The sequence below is a fragment of the Tachyglossus aculeatus genome, chromosome 1 (assembly GCF_015852505.1).
Source record: "Tachyglossus aculeatus isolate mTacAcu1 chromosome 1, mTacAcu1.pri, whole genome shotgun sequence".
Lineage (NCBI taxonomy): Eukaryota > Metazoa > Chordata > Mammalia > Monotremata > Tachyglossidae > Tachyglossus > Tachyglossus aculeatus.
The window spans coordinates 139,010,421-139,022,909 of record NC_052066.1 but is presented as its reverse complement, the minus strand read 5'-3'; the positions used below and the strand labels follow the sequence as shown (position 1 = coordinate 139,022,909).

At 43.1% G+C, this 12,489-nt stretch overlaps 1 protein-coding gene across 3 annotated transcripts in view; it reads left to right on the top strand.

Moving 5' to 3' along the window:
- Nucleotides 1–12,489, top strand: part of ATL2 (atlastin GTPase 2) — a 117,931-nt gene that overhangs the window by 96,552 nt on the left and 8,890 nt on the right. For all 3 annotated transcript variants that reach the window (XM_038751237.1, XM_038751143.1, XM_038751056.1), the window contains 7 exons: nucleotides 575–679; nucleotides 5,670–5,720; nucleotides 6,031–6,087; nucleotides 9,079–9,171; nucleotides 9,606–9,744; nucleotides 10,643–10,770; nucleotides 11,689–11,745. In XM_038751237.1, coding sequence (XP_038607165.1) covers nucleotides 575–679; nucleotides 5,670–5,720; nucleotides 6,031–6,087; nucleotides 9,079–9,171; nucleotides 9,606–9,744; nucleotides 10,643–10,770; nucleotides 11,689–11,745 — 630 coding nt within the window. The remainder of the gene's footprint in view (nucleotides 1–574; nucleotides 680–5,669; nucleotides 5,721–6,030; nucleotides 6,088–9,078; nucleotides 9,172–9,605; nucleotides 9,745–10,642; nucleotides 10,771–11,688; nucleotides 11,746–12,489) is intronic.

Below are 12,489 nucleotides of genomic sequence, written 5' to 3'. Positions count from 1 at the left end.
TTTTGCTCTGCCAGATACTCAAGGGGACACTGGCAGTGTTATTGGCTGGGTTATACAGTTTGAAGTGCTCGCTGGTCGCTTAACTGAATACTAAAAAGATTATTGTGTCCTGAATTTGGTGGTCACCACTGTATTTTTTTTTAACCCACCCATAAGCGAAAACAAAGAATTTAGCCATACAAATGTTTAGGTTGATTCCTCTAGAATTGGAAGGGACTATGTCTGTTTGTTGCTGTACTCTCCAAAGTGCTTAGTACAGTGCTTTGCACACACTAAGTGCTCAAGAAATATGACTGAATGAGTGAATTAATTCCAGTATGACTTCCTGTTTAAGTCTATCAGTCTGGCCTTGCAATGGCTTGTCAGAGTGGTATGATTCCAGGGAAGCAACAAAGATTTTTGAGGGTAGGTAGCTAGAAATGCCCATGGTAATGGAAGACCCAGAAAGCAGCAAAGTTGATTTGATTGGCTGCTAGTCCAGATGGTCATCGTGGTTTTTGAGTGGATTTTGTTATTGTTCAGTATCTAGACATAATTTTACTGAAATTAAAACTCTGGCCTGTTAAATCTCTAGGTTGCTGTGCTGCTAGTGGATACCCAAGGTGCTTTTGATAGCCAGTCAACTATCAAAGACTGTGCAACGGTGTTTGCTTTGAGCACCATGACAAGTTCCGTACAGGTGAGCTGCTATTGCAAAGTAGGATTATGCTCCTCTCGGTGTGCCCCCGGGGTCTTTTCATTTCATTCTCATTTTACGTGCACTTTTTTAAAAGAAAGAATTCCTAGAGTAGAAATTCATATGTACAACCCTTACACTCTTCTAATTCCCACTTTATACCCCATACTGGGACGTGCCAAACTTTGTGACTACATTGAAGGCGGCTAGGCTTACCCTAAAATTCATTCATTCAGTCAGTCGTATTTATTGAGTGCTTACTCTGTGCAGCGCACTGTACTAAGCACTTGAGAAGTACAAGTTGGCAACAGAGACGGTCCCTACCCAACAACAGGCTCGCAGTCTAGTAGGGGGAGACAGACAACAAAACAAAACATATAGACAGGTGTCAAAATTGTCAGAACAAATATAATTATTCATTCATTCAGTCAGTCGTATTTATTGAGCGCTTACTGTGTGCAGAGCACTGTACTAAGTGCTTGGGAAGTACAAGTTGGCAACATATAGAGACGGTCCCTACCCAACAGCGGGCTCACAGTCTAGAAGGGGGAGACAGACAACAAAACAAAACATGTAGACAGGTGTCAAAATTGTCAGAACAAATAGAATTATAGCTACATGCACATCATTAAAATAAATAGAATAGTAAATATGTACAAGCAAAATAGAGTAATAAATCTGTACAAACATATACACAGGTGCTGTGGGGAGGGGAAGGAAGTAGGGCGGGAGGATGGGGAGGAGGGGAGGAAAAAGGAGGCTCAGTCTGGGAAGGCCGCCTGGAGGAGGTGAGCTCTCAGTAGGGCTTTGAAGGGAGGAAGAGAGCTCCCTAGTCATGCTGCTATTTGATAATGATGATGGCATTAAGTGCTTTCTATGTGCAAAGCACTGTTCTAAGCGCTGGGGAGGTTACAAGGTGATCGGGTTGTCCCCCGGGGGACTCACAGTCTTCATCCCCATTTTCCAGATGAGGGAACTGAGGCCCAGAGAAGTCAAGTGACTTGCCCGAAGTCACACAGCTGACAAATTTGAACCCATGACCTCTGACTCCAAAGCCTGGGCTCTTTCCACTGAGCCACGCTTAACATTGCTATTTGTGCCTAATATGTGTAAATGGTAATAATAATAATGATGGCATTTATTAAGCGCTTACTATGTACAAAACACTGTTCTAAGCGCTGGGGGGATACAGGGTGATCAGGTTGTCCCACGGGGGGCTCACATTCTTAATCCCCATTTGACAGATGAGGTAACTGAGGCTCAGAGACGTTAAGTAACTTGCCTAAGGTCACACAGCAGACATGTGGTGGAGCCGGGATTCAAACCCATGACCTCTGACTCCAAAGCCTGAGCTCTTTCCACTGAGCCACGCTGCTAATGTCTGCTAGTCTGAATCTGATTTGCCTATACATTTTTCTGAGTTTTACTCCTTTGGAGCAGAATAAAGCTTTTAGCATCAGAGGCCTTCATGGTTTTCCATACTGTTATAGCTAATACTTGATCTGTCTTAAAGAACGTCAGAGCGTCTGGCTATTGATTTCAACTTGCTCACTCTGCTTTCATTCATTCAATTGTATTTATTGAGCGTTTACTGTGTGCAGAGCACTGTACTAAGCGTTTTCACCAGTGACGCTAAGGAAACAGAAAAACTGATTTGACTTTTGTGCCCTCCTACCTCATTTGGGGAGAAGTCACACTTACAGTTACCATTTTATTACCCGTTTTGCATGTTTACTGTCTATCTCTAATAGATTATAGCCTCTTCAAAAGCAGGATACTGATGTTCTGTGAAAAGGTCAGTAGCCAAGTGAATAGAAGGGAAACCAGTGGAAATAAAATATTTAGATTTTTCTCTTCTACAAAGCTGCTGACAAGCTTCCGTATCAAAGGCTTTAAAAAAAGAACATCATGTCCTGTCTGTCATAGGGCTCTCCGGAGATCGGTGCTTGGGCCAAAGGGTCATCTTACGTATGTCAGCAGCGTGGCTCAGTGGAAAGAGCATGGGCTTTGGAGTCAGAGGTCATGGGTTCAAATCCTGGCTCCACCAATTGTCAGCTGTGTGACTTTGGGCAAGTCACTTAACTTCTTTGTGCCTCAGTTACCTCATCTGTAAAATGTGGATTAAGACTGTGAGCCCCCCGTGGGACAACCTGATCACCTTGTAACCTCCCTAGCGCTTAGAATAGTGTTTTGCACCTAGTAAGCACTTAATAAATGCCATCATTATTATCATTATTATTATTATGTCGAAGAGTAAGCTCTTTGTGGGCCAGGGAAAGTGTCTATTAACTCTGCTATATTGAGCTCTCCCAAGCACTTAGTACAGTGTTCTGCACACAGTAAGCATGCTCAATAAATACCATCAATTGACTGAGGGGGGTGTATTTTGAAATACCAAGTGGTCAGAGACCACCAAACTCAGGTGATGAGGCCAAACTGCAAAAAGACCCAGTGAATGGTTTAATCATGAGGATTTTTGAGCCCCTAGAGTATGCAGAGCTCTGTAGTAGCACCTGAGAAGAACATGGTAGCAGCATTCATTCATTCAATTGTACTTATTGAGCGCTTACTGTGTGCAGAGCACTGTACTAAGTGCTTGGGAAGTACAAGTCGGCAACATATAGAGACGGTCCCTACCCAACAACTGGTTCACAGTCTAGAAGGGGGAGACAGACTACAAAACAAAACAATGTGGACAGGTGTCAAGTCACCAGAATAAATAAAAATAAAGCTAGATACACATCATTAACAAAATAAATAGAATGGTAAATATGTACAAGTAAAATAAATAGAGTAATAAATCTGTACAAACATGTATGCAGGTGCTGTGGGAAGGGGAAGGAAGTAGGGTGGGGGAGATGGGGAGGGGGAAAGGAAAAAGGGGGCTCAGTCTGGGAAGGCCTCCTGGAGGAGGTGAGCTCTCACTAGGGCTTTGAAGGGAGGAAGAGAGCGAGCTTGGCAGATGTTTCTCTGGGCCTCAGTCTGTCAAATGGGGATGAAGACTGTGAGCCCCCCGTGGGACAACCTGATCACCTTGTAACCTCCCCAGCGCTTAGAACAGTGCTTTGCACATAGTAAGCACTTAATAAATGCCATCATCATTATTATTATTATCATGTACGGAGGGAGGGCAGTCCAGGCCAGGGAGTAGGCATGATCTCCAGCCCCCAGGAAGCCTACAGTCCAATGGGACGTGAAAAATGCTGGATGGACTGCACTGTGAAGAGGTGCTAGGGTACGCAACCAGGGAAAAGAAATCCAAATTACAATGGCACCACGATGATTCTGGGCTATCGGTCACCACTCAAGAAAGCTGCCGGGGATTGACGGGTATGTTAAATCTCCCAAAAGCCCACCGTAGGGGATAGAGAAGGAAACAGTAGGTAGAGCCTGCCATTTAATAAAAAAGTGGTCTTTGCAGATCTGGAGTCATGAATACTGTTCTGTTTGCCACCTTTTTGGAAGTACACGCTAGAGCTGGAGAAACACAACCGAGATACAGTCCCTCTAGACTGTACGATTGTTGTGGTATGGTGGTGTCATAGGGCCATCTACAATGACGCTAAAGTCAGGGAGAGGGCAGGGTTTGGGTGGGAAGATAAGGAATTCAGTCTTGGACATATTGAGTTTTAGATGGCGGGCAGACATCCAGATGGAGATTTCCTGAAGGCAGGAGGAGACATGAACACACCATAAGCGCTCAATAAATACCATTGATGATGAAGATATCAGGGTATTAGAGATATATCCATATAATAATAATATAATAATAGAAGTATTTAAGTGCTTATTATGTGCCACACACTATACTAAGCGCTGGAGTAGATACAAGTAAATCAGGTTGGACACAGTCCCATTGCACATGGGGCTCGGTCTTACAGATGAGGTAACTGAAGCACAGAAAAGTGAGATAACTTGCCCCTGGTCACACAGTGAACACACAAGTGGGAGAGCCGGGATTACAGCCCAGGTCCTTCTGACTGCTAGGCCTGTGCTCTATCCACTAAGCCACACTGCTTCTCTAAAGAAGGGTCAGAAGTGGGATTCGAACCCACATCTCCACTTGGAGACCAGAAGCCCCAACAAGGTGAACTGGCACCTTGAACTTGCCACCTTAAATCACTCCTCCATCCTCTTATGAATCTGTAACCAATAAAGAAGCAGCTTTAGAGAAGCAGCGTGGCTCAGTGGAAAGAGCCCGGGCTTGGGAGCCAGAGGTCGTGGGTTCTAATCCCGGCTCCGCCACTTGTCAGCTGTGTGACTTTGAGCACGTCACTTCACTTCTCTGTGCCTGTTACCTCATCTGTAAAATGGGGATCAAGATTGTGAGCCCCATGTGGGACAACCTGATCACCTTGTATCCCCCCTAGCTCTTAGAACAGTGCTTCGCACATAGTAAGCCCTTAACAAATGCCACAGTTATTATTATTATTATTATTATTATTATTAAAGACTGGGTGAGAATAGAGCAAACACTGATCTTTGATTAGGCAGCTCGCCTACCAATCACAAAACAGCAACGAGTGATAATAAGTCAAACACATCTTTATACTCCTATAACCTGATTTTCGCAGCTAGAATTTGTCGCCAAATTTCACCTATTCAGTCAACCAATCTGGTATTTATTGAACACTTACTATGTTCAGAACACTATACTAAGCATTTGGGAGGGTACAACACAATGGAATTAGCAGATATGTTCCTTGCCCATAATGAATTTAGAGTCTAGCTATTGGAGCTGACATTCTAAAGACATACAAACCCACTGCACTTTGATAGGTTGAAAAGTCACAAATTTGTACAAGAGAAAGTTGTTTGCCTCCAGCTCCGCTGCCTAAAGTAGTGGTGCAGAATAGCTGGGGTGAAGAAAGTGGAGAATGAATCACTTGTTCTGTGGAATAGATAACTGAAATGGTTAAGCTTAAAATGGTAAAATGGTTAAAGTGTTGTGGAAAAATTAAAATCCAAGTAAAAAATTATTCCGTCTAAACAGGTATACAATTTGTCTCAGAACATTCAAGAAGATGATCTGCAGCATTTGCAGGTATGTACAAGGAAGAATTTTATGCTCAACTGCTCTTATTGCATTGTCCTTTCCTTGATCTTTTGTGAACTCGGTGGAAAAAAAGCACCACATTGTGCCGGTGCCCAAGTATTATATTTTGTAAGTCCAGTTTTAATCACTAAACTTGATTCTTAAATGGAGTAAAATTTCGATATAGGAACGTTGTTTGGAAAAAGCCACTGATCAGTTTTTGTAAGCCAAAATCCTGACCGTATTGGGTCCTGCTTAGGCAAGAATCCCAATCCCTGCCCCTAATTACGACTTCATTTGTAATAATCTGATTCGTTAGTTGTTTACAGAGTACGGAAGACTCGCAATGGAAGAAATCTACCAAAAGCCGTTTCAGGTAACATGCATTCCTTAAAAAGTAGCCATTGCTTCTATTTAAAATTTGTCAGCTTGTTTTAGCTTGCATTTATGGAGAGTGTTTCCTTAGCTTGACTTTCTAGTACTACTGGAGCAAGCTGATTTGTTTATAATATCAGCTTCTCTGGAGTTGAAACAATGGCAACTACTTATCTATACTTTTAACTATTTACCTCTCTTTAGGCCTGCCTTCCGCCTTAGGGTGTAACCTCCTTGTTTGCAGGGATTGTGTCTCATGCTTCTATTTTACTTTCTCAAGTGCTTAGTAAGATACATAGCACCCAGTGGGCCCTCAGTAAATACCTTTACTCCTCCTCCTCCTACTAAAACTCATGTACAGGAAATGTGTCTACCAACTATGTTGAATTGTACTCCCCCAAATGTGTAGTACAGTGCTCTGCACACAGTAAGCACTCAGTTACTATTGATTGATTGCAAATGCTTTTACTTGTACATATCTATTCTATTTATTTTATTTTGTTAGTATGTTTGGTTTTGTTCTCTGTCTCCCCCTTTTAGACTGTGAGCCCACTGTTGGGTAGGGACTGTCTCTATATGTTGCCAACTTGTACTTCCCAAGCGCTTAGTACAGTGCTCTGCACACAGTAAGTGCTCAATAAATACGATCGATGATGATGATTGCAAATGCTTAGAGACAGGTGAGCTCTAAGGAATGTTCTCTGGCAGAAATTATGCAAATGCCCCAATTTCCAGGTTTAATGATCTTTTTTAATATGCCCAGAATAGAATATGATATCATTCAAGTGACTGGTAGATAGCGAGACTTTTTAGTTCTTGATTCTTTTTTGTTCAGATGCAGCTAGCAGAGTTCAAAAACTGAGTTGCTTGTTTGTAAGTTTGCCTTCCGTTGTTTTTATCTCTTCAGCCTTTTCTAACCCAGTGGGGTTTCATTTCTTTATAGTTATGTGCCCATCGACTGGTGTGACTGTAACCATAACCTCATGGGTCTCAGAGCCTTAGAATGAGGGCATAGTTCATTGCCTTCTTATCAGAGCGAAACAGAATTTCAGGAACTGCGTTTGCTCATTTCAGACTGTTTAATTTCGGGCTAGTGTGAAATAAAGGCATTGGATTAGTTTAGAGAAGCAGTGTGGTTTAGTGGATAGCGCATGAGCCTGGGAGCCAAAAGGACCTGGGGTTCTAATCCCCGATCCACCTCACGTCTGCTGCGTGACCTTGGGCAATTTCTCTGGGCCTCAGCAGCGTGGCTCAGTGGAAAGAATCCGGGCTTTGGAGTCACAGGTTATGGGTTCAAATCCCGGCTCTGCCAATTGTCAGCTGTGTGACTTTGGGCAAGTCACTTCTCTGGGCCTCAGTTACCTCATCTGTAAAACGGGGATTAAGACTGTGAGCCCCCCATGGGACAACCTGATCACCTTGTAACCTCCCCAGCGCTTAGGACAGTGCTTTGCACCTAGTAAGCGCTTAATAAATGCCATCATTATTATTATTATTATCTGTAAAAATGGGGATTAAGAGTGTGAGCCTCTTGTGGGACATGGACTGTGTCCAACCTGATTGACTTGTATCTACTCCAGTGCTTAGAACAGTGTTTGGCACAAAGTAAGCACTTAAGTACTATAATTATTATTATTTGACTTACAGATATACAGTTTTTATTAGATCTAGTGGAATATCTGTTTTAAATGCTAATCATCCTTTAATCACTTAGCTGTAGAACAGATTAGCTAGGTTTACTAACTTACTAAATCTGTTAGAGCCATAATGTGATATTATATATGGAATATACTTCGTGTCCTCTTGAAATCCCCTCTAAAAGTTGCCTTCTCCACAGCAGTGGTTCTCAAAGACTATTTGACTTGGATGCTCCCATGACCACCCCCCTTAACATTTTGGGGGCTGCCCATTCTGTAACCCAGCTATAACGACAGGGCTTGAAATGAAAAACATCTAGCCCTGCGGAAAGTTTAAAGTACAGGTCATCAATCAATCATTGGTATTTATTGAACGCTTCCCATGTGCAGAGACCCATACTAAATGCTTGGGAGAGCGATAGAATTAGCAGACACGATCCCTGCCTGTAACGAGCTTACAGCCGAGCTGAAAAATAATGTATAATTTAAAGACACATGCCTAAGGCCTGTGGGATAGAGGGGGATGTGATTGTCAAACGCATCTGGTCGTTTGATATTTTGGTCAAAGATCATCTGGTTATTTTACTCAAGGCTGAACCCAAATTAAGGGCCATGTGTGATTCCCTCGACCGTATTAGGGACTTCTGCTCTAGAAGGAAGCCGGGCTTCCTATACCTGTGATAAAGTTTCAAGTGGTGGAAAGTGGGGAGGTTTGGTATTAGAGGGTCCTTCGTAGCTCAAAGTGGTTTAATATCCTGAGCACTAAGGGGGTGGGGGAATGCCCCCTCCCGCCTCCCACCTTCCTGATGCTCATGTTCAAAGAGGATGTAGTCCGTCCACCCTCTTCTCCCCACCATGCCGGGATGGGAAGCTCATTTTAAATATAGTTAGAAGCAGTGGAGAGGCACCCTGCTCCTCTGAAGTCCAGTAACATGCCTGCAGGAATGTAACACGCCACACTGATCCAGTCCCCCCCTTGAGCCGGAGAGGGGCTATTCTCAGCCGGGCAGCTGCGTAGAGCACGGGCTTCGGAGTCAGCAGGTCATGGGTTCTAATCCTGGCTCCGCCACCTGTCTGCGGTGTGACCTTGAGCAAGTCGTGTCACTTCTCTGTGCCTCAGTTCCCTCATCTGTAAAATGGGGATTGAGACTGAGCCCCATGTGGGACAGGGACTGTCCAACCCGATTTGCTTGTATCTATCCCAGTGCTTAGTACAGTGATTGGTTCAGAATAAGTGCTTAACAAACACCATGATTATTATTATATGGGCTGTAAGAGGGGAGGAGAGGGAGGTATTGGAGAGGGGCTCAAGGAAAGAGTGATTTGTCAGCTGACAGTTTTTACTTCCTGTGTAGACACTAATGTTCTTGATTAGAGATTGGAGCTACCCTTATGAACATTCATATGGGCTGGAAGGAGGCAAACAATTCCTTGAAAAGAGATTGCAGGTGAGTCTGGGCTTTCTTTTGCTCTGAGTTTGATCTTGGCTCACATCTCCTTCCTCTCCCCCTCGCCCCCCTCTCCATCCCCCCCATCTTACCTCCTTCCCTTCCCCACAGCACCTGTATATATGTATATTTGTTTGTATATATTTATTTCTCTATTTATTTATTTATTAATTTTATTTGTACATATCTATTCTATTTTATTTTGTTAGTATGTTTGGTTTTGTTCTCTGTCTCCCCCTTTTAGACTGTGAGCCCACTGTTGGGTAGGGACTGTGTCTATATGCTGCCAATTTGTACTTCCCAAGCGCTTAGTACAGTGCTCTGCACATAGTAAGCGCTCAATAAATACGATTGATGATGATGATGATCTAATACTGTCACTCACTTGGATTCCTCTCTCTCTATCCTGCCCGCCCCCCACTCCATCCCCGCAGTTAAAACAGAACCAACATGAAGAGCTCCAAAACGCAAGGAAGCACATTCACTCTTGTTTCTCTAACCTTGAGTGTTTCCTGTTGCCACATCCTGGCCTTAAAGTTGCGACTAATCCAAATTTTGATGGGAGATTGAATGGTAAGAATTTCCTGTTCTTATTCATGCTAGAGGGCTTTTTGGTGGGGGTGCGGGGTTGGAGGAGTTGGTGGGGAGCCACACTTTTTAAATCTCTTAAGCCTCGAAGATTAATTTGGGTTTTCTAGTTTCCCGTGGGAGGGTTTATTAGAAACTCCTGGATTGTTCGCCTTGTTAGTTTTGGTTGCTAAGTATAGTAAAATGGGATTGGTTTGGCCATCCTGTATGTTGTCTTTGTTTTTGTTGGTTTAAGACGAAATAGTCGAAACTGTATTTGTGTATGATGTGGTCTTGTTGCTCAGTTAATACCATGAAGGGTTTATTTTAAAGATGAAGTAAAGTTTGTTTAAAGATTATCTATAATGCACTAAAAGCTTTATCAAATTAATGTACTAACAGATGGAGACTTGGGGTGGCTCCTTCCCTTCCTCCCTTCCTCCCTCCCTCCCCCCCCAGCCCTTGGGGGAGGTGTGGTACCTTGCCTTGTTGGAAGAGGAAAGCGGAGATTTGGAGTTTGAAGAAATTAACTCTTAGGAGCACTGAAAGAGCATTAGCCATCAATAAAGAAAACACAGTTTGCTGTAATCCCTTGTCTTTTACAGAAAATAAACTGTGCACTGTAGGGATAGTCGGGTTAGAATTTGAAACGTGGAACCAGTTCTAGCAGAAAATCGATTCCGTTTATAACTAGGCCCATAATTCTTTAACAGAAAATTTGAGGGGAATATTCCTAAAGGGCATGTGGAATACCATGGGTCTTCATGAAGAAACGTTGTCACATTACTGGGGCTATTTCTGTTCATGTATTCCCTTTCGAAAGAATGAAACCTTCGTGCCAGTGGGGACTTACTGCCTTTTCCTTTGTAACTAATTGAGTGTTGACTAATTCCATCTCTACTAGATATTGATGAAGACTTTAAAAAAGAGCTGCAAAATCTGATTCCATTACTGCTTGCCCCTGAAAAGTTGGTAGAGAAAAAGATAAGTGGATCCAAAGTGACTTGTAGAGGCCTTGTAGAATACTTTAAGGTAGGCAAAAATCGATTTCATTGAAGTGTTCAAAACTTAATTTCCTAAATTAGAAGCAATAGCTCACTCGAGTGGGGTGTGCTACCGTGTGGATTTGCATGAGACACCCCTTTTTCCAAACAGTAACCCAAGAAGGACAAAATCAGGTTCTTAGATGTTTGTGTAGAATGTGCTACAAACCTCGGCCTCAAAAGGCTGAAGCTCAAGTCTCCTTTGCAGTCACATCCAGTACGTAGTGGGTGGAAAAAGCTGTGGTTTTCTTCCCTGAAGCAGCTGTTTATATGTGAAGTAGTCCCTTAAACCAGCGTGTCTGTCACTATATTCGTGCACGTTAGTAATGTAGTCTTAACATCTTGTACGTGGCATGTGTTTTCAGAGCTCTCCCCCCCATCTCTGATCCCGAAAATTGGCGATTAGTCCTCCCTTGGATCCTCCCTCACTGTCCTCATAATTTTTTTTTGAAATGCCTGTACTGTACTTTTTTCTGGAGTACCGGTGAGGGTGAGAACTTTAAGGAAATCTCATTCTAAAAAATACCAGGATCTCTTGGTACAAATAACAATAATAATAATAATAATAATCATGGCATTTATTAAGCGCTTACTACATGCAAAGCACTGTTCTAAGCTCTGGATAAGCCTTAGATAAAATGTGTCATTTTAAAAATAAACTGGAGGATCAGTATTTGGTGTCCTCAGCCAACGAGTTTCAATTTAGTAACACTAACTTTTAAAATATGTTTGACGGTGGTGATGGAAGGATTAATAACAAGTTTTCCAAAATTAACCACCGGTGATTCCCCCCTCACCCTCAGTAGTCGAGGCGACAAAAGCTGTGTTTTTGAACTTACCTGTCATTATCTTGTCTGTGGGGTTTTTTAAAGTATTAAAAGTAATCAAGCTGTATGTGTGTGTTTAGGCTTACATTAAAATCTATCAAGGAGAAGAGCTGCCACATCCCAAGTCGATGCTTCAGGTAGTGGGTCATTTTAATATTCATATCCTGTTGTAGATCTTTCTTGGTGGGGGTGGTTGAGAACCATCGTGACCATCACTCGGGGGGACAGACACTCTGTACTGAACTTGGGCTACTGGAACCTTTTCGGGTGCATTCTTGATTATGAGTATCGGAGGGTCAGGGTTACCGTGGGTCATTGTCGTGAACGTATTGCAAAGGGGAGCAACCCGTTTTCTGCCCAAAGTAGTCCTGGAAGATGCAGATCCTGCCCTCCGACTTTGTGCAAGAAACGAAGAGTTTCTGGAAGCATGTAAATCCACACTGAGTCATTTAGTTTGAGAAAGAGCCTGCCTTTTAGTTGAGACTTGCCTGTCCTTGTGAGGAGGGTTGGATCGTGGCAGAGTCGAAGGAGCCGTGCGAGGCCTGAAACAATGAGAAGCAGCGTGGCCTAGTGGATAGGGCACGGGCACGGGAGTCGGAGGACCGGGATTCCGATCCCAGCTCCATCACCTGTCTGCTGTATGACCTTGGGCAAGTCACTTCACTTCTCTGTGCCTGTTGCCTCGTGTTTAAAATGGGGATTTAAGACGGTGAGCCCCAAGTGGCACAGGGACTGTGTTCAACGTGATTAGTTTGTATCTACCCCAATGCTTAGTACAGTGCCTGTCACCTAGTAAGCACTGAACAAATGCCATTAAAAAACAAACACACCCAAAAATAAAAACCCCAGCAAAAAAAAACGAAGCAGAATTCCAACAGTGG